Source organism: Mustelus asterias, unplaced genomic scaffold (assembly GCF_964213995.1).
Source record: "Mustelus asterias unplaced genomic scaffold, sMusAst1.hap1.1 HAP1_SCAFFOLD_1556, whole genome shotgun sequence".
Classification (NCBI taxonomy): domain Eukaryota; kingdom Metazoa; phylum Chordata; class Chondrichthyes; order Carcharhiniformes; family Triakidae; genus Mustelus; species Mustelus asterias.
Window position 1 is genome coordinate 1 of NW_027591501.1, and position 25,948 is coordinate 25,948.

The window sequence follows — 25,948 nt, forward strand, 5'->3', positions numbered from 1 at the left end:
AAAGTTGGCCGATTGGATAGGTAACTGGCTATCTGATCGAAGACAGAGGGTGGTGGTGGATGGAAAATTTTCGGACTGGAGGCAGGTTGCTAGCGGAGTGCCATAGGGATCAGTGCTTGGTCCTCTGCTATTTGTCATTTTTATTAATGACCCAGAGGAGGGGCTGAAGGGTGGATCAGTAAATTTGCTGATGACACCAAGATTGGTGGTGTTGTGGATGAGATGGAGGGCTGTTGTAGACTGCAAAGAGACATAGATAGGATGCAGAGCTGGGCTGAAAAATGGCAGATGGAGTTTAACCCTGATAAATGTGAGGTGATTCATTTTGGTAGGACAAATTTAAATGTGGATAACAGGGTCAAAGGTAGAGTTCTGAAGACTGTGGAGGAACAGAGAGACCTTGGGTCCATATCCACAGACCTCTGAAGGTTGCCACTCAAGTGGATAGAGCTGTGAAGAAGGCCTATAGTGTGTTAGCTTTTATTAACAGGGGGTTGGAGTTTAAGAGCCGTGGGGTTATGCTGCAACTGTACAGGACCTTGGTGAGACCACATTTGGAATATTGTGTGCAGTTCTGGTCACCTCACTATAAGAAGGATGTGGAAGCGCTGGAAAGAGTGCAGAGGAGATTTACCAGGATGCTGCCTGGTTTGGAGGGTAGGTATTATGAGGAAAGTTTGAGGGAGCTAGGGCTGTTCTCTCTGGAGCGGAGGAGGTTGAGGGGAGACTTTATAGAGGTTTATAAAATGATGAAGGGGATAGATGGAGTGAATGTTCAAAGACTATTTCCTCGGGTGGATGGAGCTATTACAAGGGGGCATAACTATAGGGTTCATGGTGGGAGATATAGGAAGGATGTCCGAGGTAGGTTCTTTACGCAGAGAGTGGTTGGGGTGTGGAATGGACTGCCTGCAGTGATAGTGGAGTCAGACACTTTAGGAACATTTCAGCGGTTATTGGATAGGCACATGGAGCACACCAGGATGATGGGGAGTGGGATAGCTTGATCTTGGTTTCAGATAAAGCTCGGCACAATATTGTGGACCGAAGGGCCTGTTCTGTGCTGTACTGTTCTATACACAAGCAGAGAAACTTAGCACACACTTTTAAGCAACAATGAATTACAGAAGCATTCTTGTGGTTCTGTTTTTAACCTTCTAAATTCTTGTAATTAAAAACCCATAATGTTATCTCCCTCGATGGAAAAACCTTGAGTTCAAAACCAAAGTTATCAAATTTACAAATGTCCAGGTAAACCAACCAGAAGTCATAGTGTCATAGAGTCAAAGAGGTTTACAGCATGGAAACAGGCCATTCGGCCCAACCTGTCCATGCCGCCTTTTTTTTAAACCCCTAAGCTAATCCCAATTGCCCACATTTGGCCCATATCCCTCTATACCCATCGTACCCATGTAACTATCTAAATGCTTTTTAAAAGATAAAATTGTACCCGCCTCTACTACTACCTCTGGCAGCTTGTTCCAGACACTCACCACCCTCTGTGTGAAAAAACTGCCCCTCTGGACACTTTTGTATCTCTCCCCTCTCACCTTAAACCTATGCCCTCTAGTTTTAGACTCCCCTACCTTTGGGAAAAGATATTGACTATCTACCTTATCTGTGCCCCTCATTATTTTATAGACCTCTATAAGGTCACCCCTCAGCCTCCTACGCTCCAGAGAAAAAAGTCACAGTCTATCCAGCCTCTCCTTATAACTCAATCCATCAAGTCCCGATAGCATCCTAGTAAATCTTTTCTGCACTCTTACTTTTCCTTACTTTTATAACTGTAATTCAAGTTTCCAACTCACCCTTGCTCTGGACAGATATTGGTTACATTTTTCTGCAGCTGTGGCGACCTGCACTGCATTAGGAATCTTGATTTAAGAGAGAGCTTGTCTTTCTCAGATTTGTTTTAAAAAAGCTCCCAGCATTTTTATGGCTTCTCCTCCCTCGTCAGTAATAAATTCCAGTTCTGCCTTTTCAGCCGTCTCCTTGTTGACATTCACCTTCTTGGATTTTGCCGTGGCCCATGGTCTTGTTAACCATTCCGCCCTCACGGTTCTTTTGACAAAATCCCTAGGGTGTCCCCCTTTTCTTTCACCATTTCACTCCCTTTGTCTGGTCCAGTTTACTTTGGCTTCAGATTTCACTCTTTATATTGACTACAATTGGTTAACAACAGCATCCAGCTGTTAATATAGAACATACTCACCGGACCAAGATGTTGTCACAGTTTTTTCTGGCCAGAGCAAGCCCCATTCCATTGCCAATCTGTTATGTTTTTCTTGTGATATTTAAAACTATCATTTCCCCTTAGGTAGCCAGACAAAGTCACGGAGTGGTTTCAAGATGATCTATTGAGAAACTCCAGTGCTTTAGGACTCTGAATAAGTCTCTCAGACCAGTCAGGGTGCAGAATTCAGAAATACACAAGCAATTATAGTTTCAAATTCAATGACAAATAATGAGCAAATACCAATAAAAGTACAGGAGCTATCTCTATCCACTTGCAGTTATTGATTAAGGTTACATCATGCATACGTAAGAGTGTAGTGTCCAATTAAAACTTGTGCATGTTATATCATCAAGAAATGATAGCTATATCTCTGGCCAATGGTCTATAAACCTTCTTTTCCATTGTTCCTTGTTCTAATGGGCAAACATGAGCTGAAGCTGCACATCAATTCAATGGTTCATGACTCTTATCTGGGTCTGCTTTAATTAAGACCTGTGCTTTTCACATAGCTTCCCCTCTGTGACTGAGATACAGCTTACAGCTTGTGTGATTTTTAAACTTGTGAGATTATTAACCCTTTCACTCCACATAAGTAGTTGTGTTATTTTGTTATCTTCCCGAAAAACCTGCAGATGTGTCACCTTAGAGATGTGACAAAGGAATCAGATATGTAAGAGAGAAAAGGGTGTTTGGAAAGTTTTAATTTTGAATTTGAGGATGATCAAGAGAGTTTACACAGTCATCTAAGTCAGAGAGTTTGCCCGGGGAGCTGACTGAGGTGCTAACTTTGGAAATTCTTCCTTCTGAACAAACTGCTGCTTTTTATTCTTTTTCTTTTCATTTCAGTAGCTCTTTTATCTTTAAACCATAAGATTATAACTCAACATTTGTTTCCCCAGTTAGTTAGCTATTTGACTTATCAAATCAACAAGTAACGTGAGACAGACATGTGTTGTCCATGACTACATGTGGGAATGTGTGGAAAACATCAGAATCACGGACAGCCAGAAAAAGCAACTTGTGCTCAGAGTTGCTGAGCTGGAGTCTGAGTTGCAAACATTGCGAAGGGGAAGAGTTCTCTGGACACTCTGTTCCAGGAATCAGAAGCTAACAGTGGGTCCATGGTCAGGAAAAGGACGATGTGGCTGCAGGTCAGAAAGGGACGAGGAATGAGCACATAGTGATGGAGGAGCCTCAGCCCCTGACTCTGTCCATTGGGTACAAGCTGCTTGTTACCTGTGTGGATGAGAAGCAGGGTGGGCAAGTAGAATGACCCTGGCATCAAGGTGAAGGATGCCATTTCCAGTGAACGGAGAGTAAGAAGCTTCATGATAGGAGACAGTATGGTCAGGGGCGTAGATACCGGACTTTGCAGCCAAAATCCTGAGTCTGTCCAGGGCTGGGGTTCAAGACTTCGTATAGAAACATAGAAGCAGCAGTAGACCATTCGGCCCTTTGAGCCTGCTCCCCCATTCTTTTTGATCATGGCGGATGTCGAAATCTTGACTTCTGAGTTTGACTTCAACACAAACACACATTAACACAAGATACTTAACCGACAGATTGTCTTTAGTTTACTTGCTAGCAAGGGCAGGGGGTTTGACGCAATGGGTCAAAAAAACCAGTCCCCCAAGAAAATCATCCTGGTTTATACAATTCTACAGCTCACAATCAGCTGGACACAATCCAATCAAAAGTGTTACAAATGACATACATTATGTATTGATCCAATAGAATGAAATACTGAACAACCCTGATCTATGTGACCATGATACCTCTTGGGATACCCCAATATATCATCTCTAAGCCTTGGTGAACTATCCTTTAGTCACTTAGTCAGACATCATGTCTCTATTTTGATAGCAGCCTCTCAAAGCATCTTCACTAAAACAGTCTCACATGGGCATCCTTCACTTGATAAAAGGGGCCTTAGTATTTTATGGCCTTGTCAGAGAAGTTAACTGAATCTCTGTTTTAATTAGAAACTGTGAAGGCCGCTTCATTAAAACTCACTCGTGCATCAGTTGTTTCTGATAAGTTGTCTGGTGAGGCAATTAAGTGCCCTTTATGGCCTTGTGATTCCAACAGTTGAGTGCTTTAAAGGAATGTATTTAACTCCTATTTAGTATCATAGGGCACTCTGTAACTGTTCACAAGTTAAACAACCTTTGTTTAACTTCTAAAAATGTATAGAAGATATATTTATAAGTGTGGACTAATTAAAGGTATTGCATGTACCTTTAAAACTACAAAGTATTTAAAACACCTAATTACATAAGAACATAAGAACTAGGAGCAGGAGTAGGCCATCTGGCCCCTCGAGTGTCCTCCGCCATTCAATAAGATCATGGCTGATCTTTTTGTGGACTCAGCTCCACTTACCCGCCCGCTCACCTTTACTGTTTTTCTGTAATTCCTTTACTGTTCAAAAAATTATTTATAGAATCATAGAAACCCTACAGTACAGAAAAAGGCCATTCGGCCCATCGAGTCTGCAGCGAACCATAATCCCACACAGGACCTACCCCCATATCCCTACATATTTACCCACTAATCCCTCTGGCCTATGCATCCCAGGACACTTAGGGCAATTTTTAGCATGGCCAATCAACCTAACCCGCACATCTTTGGACTGTGGGAGGAACCCGGAGCACCCGGAGGAAACCCACGCAGACACAAGGGGAATGTGCAAACTCCACACAGACAGTGACCCAAGCCGGGAATAGAACTCAGGTCCCTGGACCTGTGAAGCAGCAGTGCTAACCACTGTGCTACCCTGCCGCCCATCCTTGCTTTAAAAACATCCTTGCCTTATCCTTCCCTATCCTTGCCTTAAAAACATTCAATGAGGTAGCCTCAACTGCTTCACTGGGCAGGGAATTCCACAGATTCACAACCCTTTGTGTGAAGGAGTTCCTCCTCAACTCAGTCCTAAATCTGCTCCCCCTTATTTTGAAGCTATGCCCCTAGTTCTAGTTTCACCCACCAGTGGAAACAACTTCCCTGCTTCTATCTTATCTATTCCCTTCATAATCTTATATGTTTCTATAAGGTCTCCCCTCATTCTTCTGAATTCCAGTGAGTATAGCCCCAGTCTACAAAGAACAAAGAAAATTACAGCACAGGAAATGGCCCTTCAGCCCTCCAAGCCTGCACCAACCATGCTGCCAGACTTAACTAAAACCCCCTACCCCCTATTCCCATCCTATTCATGTATTTGTCTCTCTATTCCATTCTATTCATGTATTTGTCCAGATGCCCCTTAAAAGTCACTACTGTATCCGCTTCCACTACCTCCCCCTGCAATGAGTTCCAGGCACCCACCACCCTCTGTGTAAAAAATATGCCTCGTACATCTCCTTTCAACCCTGTCCTTTGCACCTTAAATCTGTGCTCCCTAGTAATTGACTCTTCCACCCTGGGAAAAAGCTTCTGACTATCCACTCTGTCCAAGCCTCTCATAATCTTGTAGACTTCTATCAGTCACCCCTCAACCTCCGTCGTTCCATTGAGAACAAACCAAGTTTCTCCAACCTCTCCTCATAGCTAATGCCCTCCATACCAGACAACATCCTGGTATATCTTTTCTGCACCCTCTCCAAAGCCTCCACATCCTTCTGGTAGTGTGGCGACCAGAATTGAACACTATATTCTAAGTGCGGCCTAACTAAGGTTCTATAAAGCTGCAACATGACTTGCCAATTTTTAAACTCAATGCCCTGGCCAATGAAGGCAAGCATGCCGTATGCCTTCTTGACTAACTTCTCCACCTGCATTGCCACTGTCAGTGACCTGTGTACCTGTACATCCAGATCTCTTTGCCTATCAATACTCTTAAGGGTTCTGCCATTTACTATATATTTCCTATCTGTATTAGGCCTTCCAAAATGCATTGCCTCACATTTGTCCGGATTAAACTCCATCTGCCATCTCTCCGCTCAAGTCTCCAACCGATCTATATCCTGTTGTATCCTCTGATGGTCCTCATCGCTATTCGCAAATCCACCAATCCTTGTGTCGTCCACAAACTTACGAATCAAACCAGTTACATTTTCCTCCAAATCATTTGTATATATTACAAACAGCAAAGGTCTCAGTACTGATCCCTGAGCAACGACACTTGTCACAGCCCTCCATTCAGAAATGCACCCTTTCCACTTCTACCCTCTGTCTTCTTTGACCAAGCCAGTTTTGTATCCATCTTGCCAGCTCACCTCTGATCCCATGCGATTTCACCTTCTGCACCAGTCTGCCATGAGGGACTTTGTCAAAGGCCTTCCTGAAGTCCATGTAGACAACATCCATTGCCCTACCCTCATCAATCATCTTTGTCACTCATCTACTCCCTTTTCCCCAGGGTGGAAGAGTCAATTACTAGGGGGCATAGGTTTAAGGTGTGAGGGGCAAGGTTTAAAGGAGATGTACAAGGCAGATCTTTTACACAGGGAGTAGTGGGTGCCTAGAACTCATTGCCGGGGAGGTAGTGGAAGCGGATACGGCAGTGACTTTTAAGGGGCGTCTTGACAAGTACATGAATAGATGGGTTTAGAGGGATATGGTCCCCGGAAGGGTTTTAGTTCAGTCAGGCAGCATGGTCGGTGAAGGCTTGGAGGGCCGAAGGGCCTTCCTGTGCTGTAATTTTCTTTGTTCTTTGTACTCAGTCTCTCTTCATAAGCCAACCCTCTCAACTCCGGAATCAACCTAGTGAATCTCCTCTGCATCCCCTCCAGTGCTAGTATAGCCTTTCTCAAGTAAGGAGACCAAAACTGTACACAGTACTCCAGGTGTGGCCTCACCAGCACCTTAGAAAAACCTACAAAAGGTTCAGGGAACTAGGTACTGTTAGAAATCTAGATGAGTATACGACTAGTAGGAAGGAACTTAAGAGGGAAATTAGAAGAGCAAGAAGGGGTCATGAGAAGGCCTTGGCAGACAGGATAAAGGAAAACCCCAAGGCATTCTACAAGTATGTTAGGAGCAAGAAGATAAGATGGGAAAGATTTATGAACATCTGGAGAGGAATAGTGTGATCAGAAATAGCCAGCATGGCTTTGTCCGAGGCAGATCATGCCTTACGAGCCTAATTGAATTTTTTAAAGATGTAACTAGACACATAGATGAGGGAAGAGCAGTAGATGTAGTTTATATGGATTTCAGCAAGACGTTTGATAAGGTGCCCCATGCAAGGCTTATGCAGAAAGTGAATGGGCATGGGATACAAGGGGACATTGCCTTGTGGATTCAGAACTGTCTTGCCCACAGAAGGCAAAGAGTGGTTGTAGATGGGTCTTTTTCAGCATGGAGGTCAGTCACCAGTGGAGTGCACCAGGGATCTGTTCTGGGACCCTTGCTCTTTGTGATTTTTATAAGTGACCTGGATGAGGAAGTGGAAGGATGGGTTGGCAAGTTTGCTGATGACACGAAGGTTGGTGGGGTTGTGAATAGTGTAGAGGGATGTCAGCAGTTGCAACGAGACATAGATAAGATGCAAGACTGAGCGGAGAAGTGGCAGATGGACTTCAACCCAGATAAGTGTGTGGTGGTTCATTTTGGCAGGTCGAATAGGGTGAAAGAATATAATATTAAGGGTAAGACACTTGGCAGTGTGGAAGATCAGAAGGATCTTGGGGTCCGGGTTCATAGGACGCTCAAAGCAGCGTCGCAGGTAGAGGCTGTGGTTAAGAAGGCGTATGGAATACTGGTCTTCATCAATAGAGGAATTGTGTTTAGAAATCGGGAGATAATGCTGCAGCTGTATAGGACCCTGGTCAGACCCCACCTGGAGTACTGTGCCCAGTTCTGGTCGCCTCATCACAGAAAGGATGTGGAAGCAATAGGAAGGGTGCAGAGGAGATTTACAAGGATATTGCCTGGATTAGGTGGCATGCCTTATGAGGATAGGTTGAGAGAGCTAGATCTTTTCTCCTTGGAGAAGCGAAGGATGACAGGTGACTTGATAGAGGTGTATAAGATGTTGAGAGGTATTGATAGAGTGGATTCTCAGAGGCCTTTACCCAGGGCTGATATGGTTGCCACAAGAGATCACAGGTTTAAGGTGCTGGTGAATAGGTACAAAGGAGATGTTAGGGGTAAGTTTTTCACTCAGAGGGTGGTGGGTGCGTGGAATCGGCTGCCGGTAGTGGTGGTGGAGGCGAATTCGATGGGGTTTTTTAAGAGACGTTTGGATAGGTTCATGGACGTTCGTAACATAGAGGGTTATAGGTAAGCCTAGTAGGTAGGGACATGTTCGGCGCAACTTGTGGGCCGAAGGGCCTGTTTGTGCTGTATCTTTTCTATGTTCTGTGTTATACAGCTGCAACATAACCTCACTGTTTTTAAACTCCATCCCTCGAGCAAGAACAAAGAACAAAGAACAAAGAACAATACAGCACAGGAACAGGCCCTTCGGCCCTCCAAGCCCGCGCCGCTCCCTGGTCCAAACTAGACCATTCTTTTGTATCCCTCCATCCCCACTCCGTTCATATGGCTGTCTAGATAAGTCTTAAACGTTCCCAGTGTGTCCGCCTCCACCACCTTGCCTGGCAGCGCATTCCAGGCCCCCACCACCCTCTGTGTAAAATATGTCTGTCTGATATCTGTGTTAAACCTCCCCCCCTTCACCTTGAACCTATGACCCCTTGTGAACGTCACCACCGACCTGGGGAAAAGCTTCCCACCGTTCACCCTATCTATGCCTTTCATAATTTTATACACCTCTATTAAGTCTCCCCTCATCCTCCGTCTTTCCAGGGAGAACAACCCCAGTTTACCCAATCTCTCCTCGTAACTAAGCCCCTCCATACCAGGCAACATCCTGGTAAACCTCCTCTGTACTCTCTCCAAAGCCTCCACGTCCTTCTGGTAGTGTGGCGACCAGAACTGGACGCAGTATTCCAGATGCGGCCAAACCAACGTTCTATACATCTGCAACATCAGACCCCAACTTTTATACTCTATGCCCCGTCCTATAAAGGCAAGCATGCCATATGCCTTCTTCACCACCTTCTCCACCTGTGTGACGTCACTTTCAAGGATCTGTGCAATGAAGGACAAAGTTCCATTTGCCTTCTTAGTTAGCTGCTGCACCTGCAAACCAACTCCTTGTGATTTTTGCACAAGGACACCCAGGTCCCTCTGCACAGCAGCATGCTGCAATTTGTTATCATTTAAATAATAGTTCATTTTGCTGTTATTCCTACCAAAATGGATGACCTCACATTTACCAACATTGTACTCCATCTGCCAGACCCTCGCCCACTCACTTAGACTATCTCTATCCCTTTGCAGACTTTCAGCGCCCTCTGCACACTTTGCTCTGCCACTCATCTTAGTGTCATCTGCGAATTTTGACAGACCACACTTGGTCCCCAATTCCAAATCATCTATGTAAGTCGTAAACAATTGCGGTCCCAACACTGATCCCTGAGGCACACCACTAGTCACTGATCGCCAACCAGAAAAACACTCATTGAGCCTCACTCTTTGCTTTCTGTTAGTTAACCAATTCTCTATCCATGCTAATACATTACACGTAACACCGTGCACCTTTATCTTGTGCAGCAGTCTTTGGTACGGCACCTTGTCAAATGCCTTCTGGAAATTCAGATACACCACATCCGCAAGTTCCCCATTGTCCACTGCACATGTAATGTTCTCAAGGAATTCCACCAAATTAGTCAAACATGACCTTCCCTTCATGAACCCATGCTACGTCTTACCAATGGGACAATTTATATCCAGATGTCTCGCTATTTCTTCCTTGATGAAAGATTCAAGCATTTTCCCTGCTACAGAAGTTAAGCTAACTGGCCTATAGTTACCCGCCTTTTGTCAACCTCCTTTTTTAAACAGTGGCGCCACATTTGCTGTTTTAAAATCTGTGGGGACCACTCCAGAGTCCAGCAAATTTTGGTAAATTACCACTCGTGCATTTGGTATTTCCTTGCCATCTCTTTTAATACACTGGGATGCATTCCAGCAGGGCCAGGAGACTTGTTAGTAATTACAATTACGAACAAACTTGCTCCCCATTGATTTAAAGTGAATCTACATCTAAGTTGATTAAACAAAAACCCTCACACTGCCTGGCAATCGCCCTTTATTTTATATCATTCTACACTGATCATCAAATTCAATATCCTGATCCCCTTCTTCCCCCCACATCCCTTGATCTCTTTAGCCCCAAGAGCTATATCTAGTTTCTTCTTCAAATCAGACAACGGTTTGGCCTCAACTACATTCTGTGGGAGTGAATTCCATACATTCACCACCCTCTGGGTGAAGAAATTTCTCCTCAACTCAGTTCTAAAAGGTTTCCCCCTTATCCTAAAATTATGACCCCTAGTTCTGGACTCCCCCACCATCAGGAACATTCTTTCTGAATCTACCCTGTCTGACCCTGTTAGAGTTTTATAAGTTTCTATGGGATCCCCTCACTCTTCTAAACACCAGTGCATAGAATCCTAACAGGCTTTGTCTCTCCTCATATGACAGACCTGCCATCCCAGGAATCATCCTGGTAAACCTTCGCTGCATTCCATAAATTATAGGAGCAGAATGAGGCCATTGAGCCCATCGAGCCTGTTCCGCCATTCAATCATAGCTGATATCTTTCTCAATCTCATTCTCCCGCCTTTTGCCTGTAACTTTTGATCCCCTTACCAATCAAGGACCTATGTATCTCAGCCTTCAATACACTCAATGAACTGGCCTCCATAGCCTTCTGTGGCAAAGAATTCCACACATTCACCACCGTCTGGCTGAAGAAATTCCTCCTCATCTCGGTTCTAAAGGGTTGTTCCTTTACTCTGAAGCTGTGCCCTTGGATCCTAGTATCTCCTACTAGTGGAAACATCTTCCCCACGTCCATTCTATCCAGGCCTTTCAGTATCCTGTAAGTTTTAATGAGATCCCCCCTCATCCTTCTGAACTCCATCGAGTACAGTTCCAGAGTTCTCAAGCATCAAGCTTTTCATTCCTGGGATCATTCTCGTGAAACTACCCTGGATTCTCTCCAAGGCCAGCACATCCTTCCTTAGGTGCGGGTCTCAAAATTGCTCACATAATTCCAAATGTGGTCTGACCGGAGCCTTATAAAACTTCAAGCCCCTGCTTTTGTGTTCTCGTCCTCTTAAAATGAATGTTAACATTGCATTTGCCTTCCTAACTACAAACTCAACCTGCAAGTTAGCATCAAGAGAACCCTGAGTTCCCTCTATAGCCAGGACATCCTTCCTCAGATAAGGAGACCAAAATTACGCACAATATTCCAGGTGTGGCCTCACCAATGTCCTATACAATTGCAGTAAAACATCTCTATTCCTACACTATACTTTTATGTTTCTCCCCATGGCCAGAGAGGAATCTGGAGTGGGAGGGGGAGGATCCAGTTATTGTGGTTTTTTTGGGAACCAAGGATACTTGGAGATTGGTTCTGTATGGAGGCATTTGTGCTCTGAAACGCTAGAAAGGTTGTTATCTGTTGATTGTTACCTGAACAACATGCCAATCTGGCACAGAGTGTGACAGATTTGTGCCTCAGGGTGGTGTGGGCATCAAGTGCCCAGGGGTAGGGAGCTGCACCTTTAGCATGGCTGGGGGCTACAGTCCTGCCAAAACCTACAACTGATGCATTAGTCTTTAAAAAAACAAGACACTGGGTGAGGCAGTGGAGGGAGGTGAGAGATTGGAGGGAGACGATGGATTAGAACATAGAACATAGAACATTACAGCGCAGTACAGGCCCTTCGGCCCTCGATGTTGCGCCGACCAGTGGAACCAATCTAAAGCCCCTCTAATCTACACTATTCCAATATCATCCATATGTTTATCCAATAACCATTTGAATGCTCTTAATGTTGATGAGTCCACTACTGCTGCAGGCAGGGCATTCCACGCCCTTACTACTCTCTGAGTAAAGAACCTACCTCGAATATCTGTCCTATATCTCTCACCCCTCAATTTAAAGCTATGTCCCCTCGTGTTAGCCATCACCATCCGAGGAAAAAGGCTCTCAATTTCCACCCTATCTAATCCTCTGATCATCTTGTATGCCTCTATTAAGTCACCTCTTAACCTTCTTCTCTCTAACGAAAACAACCTCAAGCCCCTCAGCCTTTCCTCATACGATTTTCCCACCATACCAGGCAACATCCTGGTAAATCTCCTCTGCACCCTTTCCAACACTTCCACATCTTTCCTATAATACGGCGACCAGAACTGTACACAATGCTCCAAATGCGGCCGCACCAGAGTTTTGTACAGTTGCAGCATGACCTCCTGGCTCCGAAACTCAATCCCTCTACCAATAAAAGCTAACACTCCGTATGCCTTCTTAACAACCTGGGTGCCAACTTTCAGGGATCTATGCACATGGACACCGAGATCTCTCTGTTCATCCACACCACCAAGTATCTTACCATTAGCCCAGTACTCTGTATTCCTGTTACTCCTTCCAAAGTGAATCACTTCACACTTTTCCGCATTAAACTCCATTTGCCACCTCTCAGCCCAGCTCTGCAGCTTACCTATGTCCCTCTGTAACCTGCCACTTCCCTCTGCACTGTCCACAACTCCACCGACTTTAGTGTCATCCGCAAATTTGCTAATCCATCCTTCCACGCCCTCATCCAGGTCATTAATAAAAATGACAAACAGCAGTGGCCCAAAACAGATCCTTGCGGTACACCACTAGTAACTGAACTCCAGGATGAATATTTCCCATCAATCACCACCCTCTGTTTTCTTACAGCAAGCCAATTCCTGATCCAAACCACTAAATCACCCTCAATCATTGGATTGGAAGGAGGCAAGTGAGTAGAGTGAGGCGAGGGGGTGGAGGGAGGTGAGTGGGTGGAGGAGGGCATGGGGATGGAGGGAGGTGAGTGGGGCAGCACAATAGCATAGTGGTTAGCACTGCTGCTTTACAGTGCCAGGGTCCCAGGTTCAATTCCGGCCTCGTGTCACTGTGCAGAGTCTGCACCTTCTCCCCGCTTTTGTGTGGGTTTTCTTCATTTTCCTCCCACAGATGCGCGGGTTCACTGGATTGGCCATGCTAAGTTGACCCCTAGTGTCAGGGGATTAACAGGGTAAATATGTGGGGTTATGGGAATAGGGCCTGGGTGGGATTGTGGTCAGTGCAGACTAGGTGGGTCAAATGGCCTCCTTCTGCACTGTAGGGATTCTATGATTCTACGATTCTATGGGTGGAGAAAGGTGAGGGATTGGAGGGAAGCGAGAGATTGGAGGAAGGTGAGGGAGTGGAGGAAGGGAAAATGCAGGATGTAGAGATTTGAGTAAAGGCGGGGTAAAGTGGGAGGGGCTGGGTTCAAGTGGCAGAGTGGGAGGGGCAGAGTGGGCGGGGCTGGGTTCAAGTGGCAGAGTGGGAGGGGCAGAGTGTGAGGAGCAGAGTGTGAGGGCAGAGTGTGAGGGGCCAAGTGTGAGGGGCAGAGTGTGAGGGGCAGAGTGTGAGGGGCAGAGTGTGAGGGGCAGAGTGTGAGGGGCAGAGTGGGAGAGGCAGAGTGGGAGAGGCTGGGTTCAAGGGCCAGAGTTCAAGAGGCAGAATTGAAGGGCAGAGTGGGAGGGGCAGAGTTGGGCACCGGAATTTTACCACCCCACCTGCCATGGAATCGAAGAGGACAATGGAAATGTCCGTTGACGTCGGGCAGGATTTTCCAGTCTCAGATTAAGCGAAGCCATAAAGTTACCCGCTGAGAGTTCAAAACTAAAACTGTCTCCGTGAATAATAATGAAAAGATCATTAGAAACCTCAATGTCGATTGTTCAAAAGATTCACAATAAGAAAATAATAATGGCACCAATTGAGAGAAATGGCTCTGATCTCCACAGGGAGAGTTCATTGGCTTGAGATGGGGCATCCGCCCCCCTCAGAGGGCTGAGCGCTCATTTCATTGGTCGGCAGCTCTCTAATCCCAGCAGCACCTGAAGCTGTGGGGCACAGAGCTGGAATTCTAAGTTGACCCCACACTGAATCCTGGGAGTCCAGGAGTAGGTAATGTGTCTCAGGGCTGGAAGAAGAACTGAAACCTGAGGGGTGGGCACAGGTGGTGGGGATGTTGCATGGTGGCAGAGTGGTTAGCACTGCTGCCTCACAGCGCCAGGGACCCGGGTTCAATTCCAGCCTCGGGTCACTGTATGTGTGGAGTTTGTACATTCTCCCCAGTGATCCATCTTCTTCCCATGGTCCAAAAATGTGCGAATTAGATGGATTGGCCATGCTAAATTGCCCCTTAGTGTCACGGAGACTAGCAGGGTAAATACATGGGGTTATGGGGTTCGGGCCTGGGTGGGATGGTTGTCAATGCAGGCATGATGGACCGAATGGCCTCCTTCTGCACTGTAGGGATTCTATGATGTTGGAGGAGAAGCTGGTGGAGAGAACACCAACTGGGGACGGACCCTGTGAGGGTGTCACCTGATGTTGAAATAAGGTCCCCCACTTTTCTCACCCGAGGGCTGAACAAGCTGTCTCACCCCCTCCCCACTTCCCTCTTCCCCCCATGCATGACCTTGAACTCCACCCACCAGCCTGAACATTGCCACTGGCTGGGAAATGGTCCTTAAGTAATCATTGATTGGCCACTTAGGGAACTGAATAGGAGTGAGGGTGGGTGGAATGGCCTCGACTTTGCTTATCCCACTGTAAAATTGAGGAGAGATGGGGTGGACGACAGCCCAGTGGGAAGGACATTTGCGGAATTCTACAGGCAGTCACTCATCTCCTGGAAAGCCACCAACGGGGCAACATCCAATTCTGCCCCATGGTTCCATCGTGGCCAAGGTCAGGATATAAATATTCCAGAATACATCTGGAAAAGAAAGGTAGGATGGGAAAAGAGGAGTCAGAGTCTGAATAGGAATGGATAATGCAAGGGGATTAGTGTCAGTGTGTGCACAGCTGATTCATGTGTCTAGTGTGTGGCTGAATAGCGTGGAGATGTTTCCCATTTTTGTGTGCTACTTTGATTCTCATTCTCAGCCCAGACCATTGGCTAGTAGCAATGTGAAAGAGCGGGAGTCAAATGTATAAATCTCTCTGTGTCAGTACACAGCCTCTTCATTGGCAGATCCTCAGCTGTGTCTCCTCATGGTGACATATGGAAACAGCCCCAGGTTAAATCTTCAGAGGAACCCGAAGGAGCCTCAGGCCCCAGGACACGAGGTCACCGGCATATGGACACATCCTGATACTCATGAGCCAACCTCCCAGCTTTGGGTGGTTAGCTCCACTGCCTTGAGCATACTGTGGGAGAGTTGTAGGCTAAGGGAGTAAAACCGTGCCAACAAAACTCAGTAACAGTTTTAACAACACCAGGTTAAAGTCCAACAGGTTTATTTGGTAGCAAAAGCCACCAGCTTTCGGAGCGCTGCTGTTTCATCAGATGGAGTGGAAATCTGCTCTCAAACAGGGTTACTGTGTTTACCCCAGTCCAACGCCGGCATCTCCACATCAACAAAACTCAGTGGCAGACAGATATCTGAATGTATCATCCTTCCAGCAATGGCTGCAAGCAAGCTAATGCCACACACAGTTCATGGCATTCCGTTGGGCATAACCAGGATATTCAGGCAGCCCAGGCTTTTCAAAAATGTTGCCCAGTCTTGTGGGCTTTCCAGTTTTGCTGCAGAAGGCGGACATAACATTGGGACAGCGGCGATGAGTGATAAGGCCAACTCGATTGGCAGAGTGAATGGGTTCTTGTTGCAGGGCAATATCAGGGATCGTTTCTTTTATATTTTAATTTATGTGTCCGTTCATATTTTATTTAGTTTCAGTGTAATACATGCAGGGTACATAGAGCAAGCCCAGAGAGCCAGGCCTCACCAGAGGGAAGAAAAGGGTTAACACAGACAGCTGGAGGTCTGCTCCGCTGACAGATAATGATTAATATATGTTACCTACTCCTTACAATTGTAATGCGCAGAAGATCTTTCTGAGTTATCACGACAGTGGGAGAACCGGCATTGAGACAGCCAGGCTCCATACTGTCTAGGGAGATCATAGTCTTCTGGTAAACACGATCACCGAGCAGAGTGGGGGAGCAATTAACACATCATTGTAGATCGGTTGGGCAAACACAACACTTTGACATTATAATCGGGTAAACAGGAAGTGTCCAGAGAGATGATTAGCAGGGATGAACTGAACAATGTATTTGCATGATGAGATTAAATTATATGGAGAGCGTACAATGTACTTTTCTGTTACCAGGATGTTGCCCTGGTATGGAGGACATTAGCTATGAGGAGAGGTTGGAGAAACTTGGTTTGTTCTCACTGGAACGATGGAGGTTGAGGGGCAAACTGATAGAGGTCTACAAAATTATGAGGGGCATGGACAGAGTAGATAGTCAGAAGCTTTTTCCCAGGGTGAAAGAGTCATTTACTTGGGGGTATAGGTTTAAGCTGCGAGGGGCAAGGTTTAAAGGAGATGTATGAAGCAAGTTGTTTACACAGAGGGTGGTGGGTGCCTGGAAGTCACTGCCAGGGGAGGCAGTGGAAGCAGATACGATAGTGACTTTTAAGGGGCGTCTTGACAAATACATGTATCCAACTTGAGGAATTAGTACGATAATATAAAAATTTGCAACTCGGAAAAGTATAATAGCCTGTATGAATCTACAATGAGCAGAGGGAACTCGCAGCCGCCTGGGATTTCAGGCCCGAATTCATCTCTCCCTCATGCATGTGGAATAAAAACTTTTCTTGAAGTTCGACATGGTCTCCAAGGCTCCACTTGTTTTATTTCCCGGCTCAGGTCACTGTCTGTGTGGAGTTTGCACATTCTCCTCGTGTCTGCGTGGGTTTCCTCCGGGTGCTCCGGTTTCCTCCCACAGTCCAAAGATGTGCGGGTTAGGTTGATTGGCCAGGTTAAAAAAAATTGCCCCTTAGAATCCTAAGATGCGTAGGTTAGAGGGATTAGCGGGTAAAATATGTGGGGGTAGGGCCTGGGTGGGATTGTGGTCGGTGCAGACTCGATGGGCCGAATGGCCTCCTTCTGCACTGTAGGGTTTCTATGATTTCTATGATACAGTGCTATGGGCTGTCTCTGGTTGTGGGAGAGACCATCGTGCCCCAATGGTCAACCAGCACCTACCTCAGGTTAGGCAGTCACTGACTAGCAAGGCACAGTCTACCTGTTTCAATGGGCACTTAGAGCTTAGTCTCTGCTCAACAAATGGATGGAATTCCATTGCGCCAGGAAAAAAAAACAATTGAAAAAAAAAATGCCAACTCTTCGATAGGCAATGCAAACGTCAGGATCACAGGACTGATAGACAATTTGTAGCTTGCTAATCATTGCCCATAATGCAAACATGATGGACATGGAAATTGATAGGCTGAACATTGAGGTATCTTCCCTAGGAGAGACCCGGCTCAGCCAGAGTGGATCATGGAAAGGAAAACATGGGCGGAACGGTGGCACAATGGTTAGCACTGCTGCCTCACAGCTCCAGGGACCTGGGTTCGATTCCCGGCTTGGGTGAATGTCTGTTTGAAGCTTGCACATTCTCCCTGTGTCTGCTTGGGTTTCCTCCAGATGCTCCGGTTTCCTCCCACAGTCCAAATATGTCCGGGTTAGGTTGATTGGCCATGCTAAATTGTCCTGCAGTGTCTCTGGATGTGTAGGTTCAAGGGATTGGCGGGGTAAATGTGTGGAGTTGTGAGGATAGATTCTGGGTGGGATTGCAGTGGGTGCAGACTCGATGGGCCGAAAGGCCTCCTTCTGCTCTGCAGGGTTTCTATGATTCCTAGGATTACACCTTCATCTGGCAGGGGAAGGGTTCAGAGAGAATATGTGAGCAAGGTGTAGGCTCCAATACAAGGAACTCAATAATAGATTCTCCCACAAATAGTTCAGAACGTGTTCTTGACATTCACCCTTTAACTCAAACATGAGGTCCTCCTGCCTCAGATGTTATGATCAAGGAGAGAGAAATGAGAATAGGCAGAGACTACTTCAGTTTTGCTGCTTTGTACAATTAACACGTTCTTTCAGAACAAACCATGTCACAAGTAGAGAACATTGTCACCAGCTGGATCTGATCATCACCAGATGTAACTGAGCATCATCTTATTACACACAGTGACGACAGTGTTGACTCTGCTCCAGGTCACTCCCTGGAAACGTTTTCAACCTGGGTGTGAAATTCAGTGGCGATTTCCAGGCTGAAAGAATAAATATTTTAAAATACAAAGTCTGATGTTTCACTGAGCTGGGAATTGCAGTGAAAACTGGTTTCAAAAAGGAGCAAAGTTTCCAGCTGACATTTCAAGGATTTGATATCAGAGAAATGGCTGAAATGGAGGATTTTAAATGTCTCCATGGAGACGAGCCAGTGTGTAACATTTCTGAAATTTTTTGTTAACAATAAACATCTTGCTGTTATTTAGCTGCAGTCTCCAAATCCTTCGACCCGTGTGTAAAACACAGAGTTCTGAACCAGCCATGGAGGAGCACAAACTGTGTGGGGAATCTGTGTTCTGATTCGGTTCAATGTGATCAGAGTCTTGTTCTTGGATGGTACAGATTCAAAAGGTAAGATCCAGGGGAAATCTCTGTTAAACCCGTCAATGAAACAGCAAAGAGACTGGGATCATCATTCAGAGCAAAGGGAATACTGGGAAAGGGAAGATGCGCATTCTACAGAGTGAAGCATGGGGAATATTGGGAGAGAGACACTGAGGTGTGACACAGGAAAGAACAAGGTATTGGAGCTGTTTGCAGGCTCCAAATCGGACAAATCTCCAGCTCCAGATGAATTGTGTCCCAAGCTGCTGTGGAAGGCGAGGAAGTAGATTGCAGGGGCTCAGACGACAGATAATGTGGTTCTGCTGTTTCAGAAGGGTTGTAGACATAAGACATCATAAACGACAGACCAGTGAGTTTCACATCAGTGGTAGGTAATCCATTGGAGGAAATTCTGAAGGACAGCATCTATTTCCACTTGGAGAGGTTAGGTCAGCATGGCTTTATCGGAGGGAGGTCATGCCTAACAAATTTCATTGATTTTTTTTAGGAGGTGACCAGTTTTGTGGAGTCAGAGTCATAGAAGTTTACAGCATGGAAACAGGCCCTTTGGCCCAACTTAACCATGCTGCCCTTTTTATAGAAATCATAGAAATCATAGAAACCCTACAGTGCAGAAGGAGGCCATTCGGCCCATCGAGTCTGCACCGACCACAATCCCACCCAGGCCCTATCCCCACATATTTACTTGCTAATCCCTCTAACCTACGCATCTCAGGACTCTAAGGGGCAATTTTGAACCTGGCCAATCAACCTAACCCGCACATCTTTGGACTGTGGGAGGAAACCGGAGCACCCAGAGGAAACCCACGCAGACACGAGGAGAATGTGCAAACTCCACACAGACAGTGACCCGAGCCGGGAATCGAACCTGGGACCCTGGAGCTGTGAAGCAGCAGTGCTAACCACTGTGCTACCGTGCCGCCCAAATTTTTGTAACCCCTAAGCTAGTCCCACTTTCCCACGTTTGGCCCATATCCCTATAGACCCATCTTATACATGTAACTGTCTAAACGCTTTTTAAAAGACAAAATTGTACCCGCCTCTACTACTACCGCATCTGGCAGCTTGTTCTAGATACTGACCACCCTCTGTGTGAAAGAATTGCCCCTCTGGACACTTCTGTATCTCTACCCTCTCCCTTAAACCTATGCCCTCTAGTTTTAGACTCCCCTACCTTTGGGAAAAAATATTGACGTTCAAGCTGATCTATGCCCCTCATTATTTTATTGACTTCTATAAGATCACCCCTAAGCCTCCAACACTCCAGAGAATTACAGCACAGGAACAAGCCCTTCGGCCCTCCAAACCTGCACCAACCATGCTGAACTAAAACCCCCTACCCTTCTTATCCCTCCATTCCCATCCTATTCATGTATTTGTCAAGACGCCCCTTAAAAGTCACGACCATATCTGCTTCCACTACCTGCCCCGGCAGCGAGTTCCAGGCACGCACCACCCTCTGTGTTAAAAACATGCCTCATACATCTCCTTTAAACTTTGCCCCTCGCACCTTAAACCTATACTCCCCAAGTAAATGACTCTTCCACCCTGGGAAAAAGCTTCTGACTATCTACTCTATCCATGACCCTCATAACCTTGTAGACTTCTATCAGGTCGCCCCTCAACCTCTATCGTTCCAGTGAGTACAAACCAAGTTTCTCCAACCTCTCCTCATAGCTAATATGCTCCATACTAGGCAACATCCTGGTAACTCTTTTCTGTACACTGTACGCTCTCCATATAATTTAATATTATATTTTTCTAACAGAGTGACCAGAACTGTACACAGTATTCCAAGTGTGAAAGCCTTTGAAAAGGTCTCACATAGGAGTCTTATAAAGAAGGCAAATGAACATGGGATACAGAGTAACTTAATGAGGATTAAAAATTGGCTTAGTTGTTGTAGACAGAGGGTGATGACAGAAGGTTACTTTTGTGACTGGAAGCCAGCGTCTAGTCACGTACCACAGAGATCTGTGCTGGGTCTGATATTATTTGTCATTTATATTAATGGCACCAATGACTATGTTGAGGGGCTGGATGAGTAAGTTTTCAGATGACACAAAGATTGGTCGGGTGTTAATTATATATATGAATGTGTTGGGTCCAGGAAGATATAGATGGGATAGTCAAATGGGCAGATCAGGGGCAGATGGAATTTAACCCTGAAAAGTATGAGTTTGGAAGGAGTAATTTGACAAGGAAGTATTCAATGAATGGCATGACACTAAGAACTCTCTGAGGAAAAAAGGGACCTTGGCATGTTTGTACATAGATCACCGAAGGAAGAAGCACAATTAGTAGGGTGGTGAAAAAGTCATATGAAACACTTGCCTTTATTATTGGAGGCAGAGATTACAAAAGCAGGGAGGTTATGTTGGAGTTGTATCGGACTTTGGTGAGGCCACAGCTAGAGTCCTGTGTGCAGTTCTCGTCACCACATTATCCATCCACTAGGATGCTGCCTGGGATAGAACTGTTAAGTTATGAAGAGAGGTTGGAGAGGCTTGGGTTGTTCTCACTGGAGCAGAGAAGGCTGAGGGGCGAGCTGATCGAAGTGTACAAGATTCTGAGAGACATGAACAGAGTGAATAGGGAGAAGCTGTTCCCCTTAGTTGAAGGGTCAGTCACACGGGCCCAAGTTCAAGGTGAGAGGCAGGAAACTTAGGATGGATGTGAGGGAAAATGATTTTACCCAGAGGGTGGTGATGGTGTGGAATGTGCTGCCTTGGTGGGTGGTAGAGTCAGGTTGCCTCACATCCTTTCAAAAGTACCTGGATGAGCACTTGGTATGCCATAACATTCAAGGCTACGGGCCAAGAGGTGGTAACCAGAATTAGGTATGAAGGTCAGGGGATTCTCACGTATCAATGCAGACTTGACGGGCTGAAGGGCCTCTTCTGCACTGTTTCATTTTTCGATTCTGTGACTGAGAGGAAAGTGACTTGCTGGGATGGGTGGCAATATGTTTAAACATGTTAAAATTCAGGGTGCAGTACGAGGCCATTCGATCCATTGTATCCATACTGGTTGAAAAAGCAGAGTGCCACCTTCTAGCTCTGTGAGGTTCACACCACTCGGTGTGTGGAAATACTCCTCCTCAGCGCCCCCCACTCAATGTTCCCACAATTATTCTCAATCTTTGCTCCCTGGACATTGACCTCTCTGCAAATGAAAACCGATTCTTCCTAATCCACTCAATCCAGATACCTCCTGATGTTATATGTCAGAATGAAATCTCCCCTCCTGAATAAAATGTTCCAACATCTCATAGAATCCCACAGTGTGGAAGAAGGCCATTTGGCCCATCGAGTCTGCACCAACCACAGTCACACTAGGCCACATCCCCACAACCCCATGCACTTATATTGGCTATTGCCCCTGGAGGAAACTGGAGCACCCGGAGGAAACCCACGCAGACATGGGGAGAATGTGCAAACTCCACACAGACAGTGACCCAAGCCGGGAATCGAACCCGGGTCCCTGGCACTGTGAGGCAGCAGTGCTAACCACTGTGCCACCGTGCCGGCCATCCTCATCAATTGTCTCTACCAGACTCTTTTGGTGATGTGGTGACCAGAACTGTACACTGTACTCTATTTGTGCTCTAACAATTGTTTTATACAATTAGAGAAACACCTCCTTCCTCTTCTAATCGTGTCCTTGATCAATAAAGAAAAATCTCTACAGCATCATCTTGAGCACCTTATTTTCCTGTCGCGCTATCATCAGCAATCAATAGACATATACTCCAAGATCCCTCTGCTCCACCACTCACCTCAATATCCACCATTCATTGTGTGTTCTCCATCCAGTGTTTGTCCTCCCAAAACCCATTCCCTCACACTTCTCCACATTGAGTTCTATTGCTCACACATCTACCCACCTGACCAATCCATCGATATCTTCCTGCTGTTTACAGCTTTCTTCCTCACTATCAAGCGCATGAACGATTTTCATCTCTGCTGCAGACATCTTATTCATGTCCCCAACTTTTAATTCCATTTCATTGACACTACCACAAGAACACAAGGAACTCAGTACAGATCCCTCTGGAATTCCACTGGGAATAACCTTCCAATCTCAATAACCACACTACCCACAACCCTTTGCTTCTGACATTGAGACAATTGGCATCCAACTCTCCTTCCAATTTCCTGACGAGTGAGTCTTGTTTGACCTTGTCAAAGCTCTTGCTAAAACCCTTGTGGACTATATCATATATGTTACACTCATCAACTCTCCATGTTACTTTGCCAATCAATGTAATCAAGTTATTGAGACTTGACTTATTTGAACAAATCCATTCTGACTCAAATTTATTTAAACCTTCCCAAATGATGATTTCTATTATTTCACAGAATTATTTCCCATTATTTTCCCACCACAGACATGAGGCTGAATGCTCTGTAATTACTCCGGCTGTCTCTTAATCAATGTCAATACTTTTCCAGCTCCACATCTATAGGCACAGTTGATGGGTGAAGATGCTTTGTGTCTTTGTTACATCTTCCCTTGCTTTCCTCAGCAGCCTCCGGTATGAATTGTCTCTGCCTGGGGACATATCCACTTTCAAGGATGGTAAACATCTTCATATTTCCTCCCTCACTGAGCTAATCTCATTTAATATTTCACACACCTCTTCCTTAAAATAATGAAATAACAAAAATAAAATGCTGGAAATATACAGCAGGTCAGCCAGCATCTCTGGAAATAAACAGAGTTAATGTTTGGTGTTGTGATAACTCCTCTGCTCTGAAGATGGTTCGTCACAAAGGGTAACGTTATTCTGTTTCTCGCCGCAGAGGCTGCCTGACCAGCTGAGTATTTGCAGCCTCTTTTTATTTGGATTGCATCAGTACAGCGATGAACTGTGTGATTGTCCTTTCAGTCCTGGTAGTTCGACCATTCCTGAGACTGTTGTTCCAGTAAGACGTTGCTCCACACACGCCACAGGCTGGTTAAAAGGTAATTTCAGACTCTGTTACATCAGATTGACATTGACTGTCCAACACAATTCACACTGGAGACACTTTTCAATCTTTCTATTCCTCATTTCAGGATCTCATCCCAGTCTGCGTGAAGGGATAGTAAAGAGGACAGTTTGTTTTCACTGGAGTGGAAACACCTGTCGCTGGCACCAAGAAATAAAGATCAAACGCTGCTACAATTTCTTTGTTTATGAGTTGAAGAAGTCACCTGCCTGTTCCCTCGCTTACTGCACAGGTACATTGGTGTTTGGAAATGATGTAAAGAGAAAACTCTGGGATGTCCCAGCTCAGCAGCTCAACTGACAAAGTTACACGAGAGCCTCTGCTTTGTAAGGGACTGACACTCAAAGTATAATTTTTAGCAAAGGGAAATGATTCAGACACTCTGATAGCCCGTTTGTCGCCCTTCACTCACTCACTAACCTTCCTGCACAAGGAGGGAAATTAAAATAATTAATTCTCAAGGAGTTGTGGAATAGACATTTTGATAATGAAGATGTGATTGGGCATAGTCAACATGGATTAATCAATGGTGAATCACGTTTGACAAACATGTTGGAGGTTTGTGAGGATATTCCTAACATAATTGAGAAAAGTGGATGCAGTGTTCCTGGAGTTTCAGAAGGCTTTTGATCAGGTCAGCAATGGAAAGTTGGTCAACACAAATAAAGCATTGGGATAGGAGGTAATATACTGGCATCGATTAAAGATTGGTTAACAGGCAGAAAGCAGAGTGACAATAAACAGCTCATTCTGGCGTTAGCAGCCTCTGACCAGAGGGAACCACAAGGGTCAGAGCTTGGGCCCCAGCTGTTCACAATTTTGATCAATAATTTGGATGTGGGGACTAAATATGTTCTTCCAAAAGGGCTTAGTGAGTGGACAAGTAGATGTCAGATAGAATATAACGTAGAAAATATAAGGTTATGCTTACAATTTGCGAGGAGGAACAAGTGTGTGGAGTATTTCTGAAATGGTGCGAGATTAGGAATCCCTCGTCAAAGCACTGCTGCTTCACAGCTCCAGGGACCTGGGTTCGATTCCCGGCTTGGGTCAGTGTCTGTGTGGAGTTTGCACATTCTCCTCGTGTCTGCGTGGGTTTCCTCCGGGTGCTCCGGTTTCCTCCCACGGTCCAAAGATGTGCGGGTTAGGTTGATTGGCGATGCTAAAATTGCCCCTTCGTGTCCTGAGATGTGTAGGTTAGAGGGATTAGTGGGTAAAAATATATGGGGGTCGGGCCTGGTTGGGATTGTGGTCGGTGCAGACTCGTTGGGCCGAATGGCCTCTTTCTGTACTGTTGGGTTTCTATGATTCTATGATTCTTTCCAATAAATCACTAAAAGCTAGAATGCAGGAGCAATGAACAATTATGAAGCTAATGGTTTATTAGCTTCTATTGCCAGAGGGATTGAGTTCAGGAGTAGCAAAGTAGCAACGTTAGGGTCCCCAAGGTATGTTATGAACCCAGATTCAACCCCAACAATTCTTCTATTTTGACCTAAGTGTGAGGATAGGATTCTTCACTTTGGGACTCGAACCAGGGGACAGAATTTCAAAATATGGGTACGCCACTTAGGAGCAAGGGGAAGATTTTTTTTTAATTCATAAAATCCGAGGGTTGTGAATCCTCGGAATTCTCCATTGCAGAGGGCTGTGGAATCTCAGTCATCATGGATGCTAAAGGGACATTTGAATAGCAACGTAAATGAAGGAACTGAAGGTATGGTTGCTAAATTTGCTGTCACCACAAAGATAGGTAGGAAAGTAAATTGTGAAGAGGATATAAAAGGAGATTGATATGTGTGGACAGAAATCTGAAAAATGCAGTATAATGTGGGCATATATGAAAATTCAGGCAGTGCAGGGAGACACTGGCTTTCGAGCCAGAAACAATGGAGTGAAGGAGCTCATACCCCTTTTGTACCGCAACAACTTCTGTCAGGCAACTGCAAATAAAACTCCCACTGAAAATAACAGAACAGCAAACAAGGGAGTGGGGGAGGGAGTGTGGGGATTTAGGGGAGGGGACTCGGTCAGGAAGGGGTGGCAGAGGTGGGGGAGGGTTGGTCATGCAAGGGGTGCAGGGTTTGGTTATGGAAGTGGGGGGGTTGTTGGATCGGTCACGGGGGCTGGAGTGTTTGCTCATGGGGGGGTGGGGGTTGTGTG

At 45.6% G+C, this 25,948-nt stretch overlaps 1 protein-coding gene across 1 annotated transcript in view; it reads left to right on the forward strand.

Moving 5' to 3' along the window:
- Positions 1-18,652: 18,652 nt before the first annotated feature.
- LOC144488428 (pancreatic secretory granule membrane major glycoprotein GP2-like) overlaps positions 18,653-25,948 on the forward strand; it is a gene marked incomplete at its 5' end in the record, with an annotated part of 30,312 nt that continues 23,016 nt past the window's right edge. Inside the window, 3 exons of the mRNA XM_078206501.1 lie at positions 18,653-18,797; positions 23,683-23,759; positions 23,853-24,017. Of these exons, the coding sequence (XP_078062627.1) occupies positions 18,653-18,797; positions 23,683-23,759; positions 23,853-24,017 (387 nt within the window). The remainder of the gene's footprint in view (positions 18,798-23,682; positions 23,760-23,852; positions 24,018-25,948) is intronic.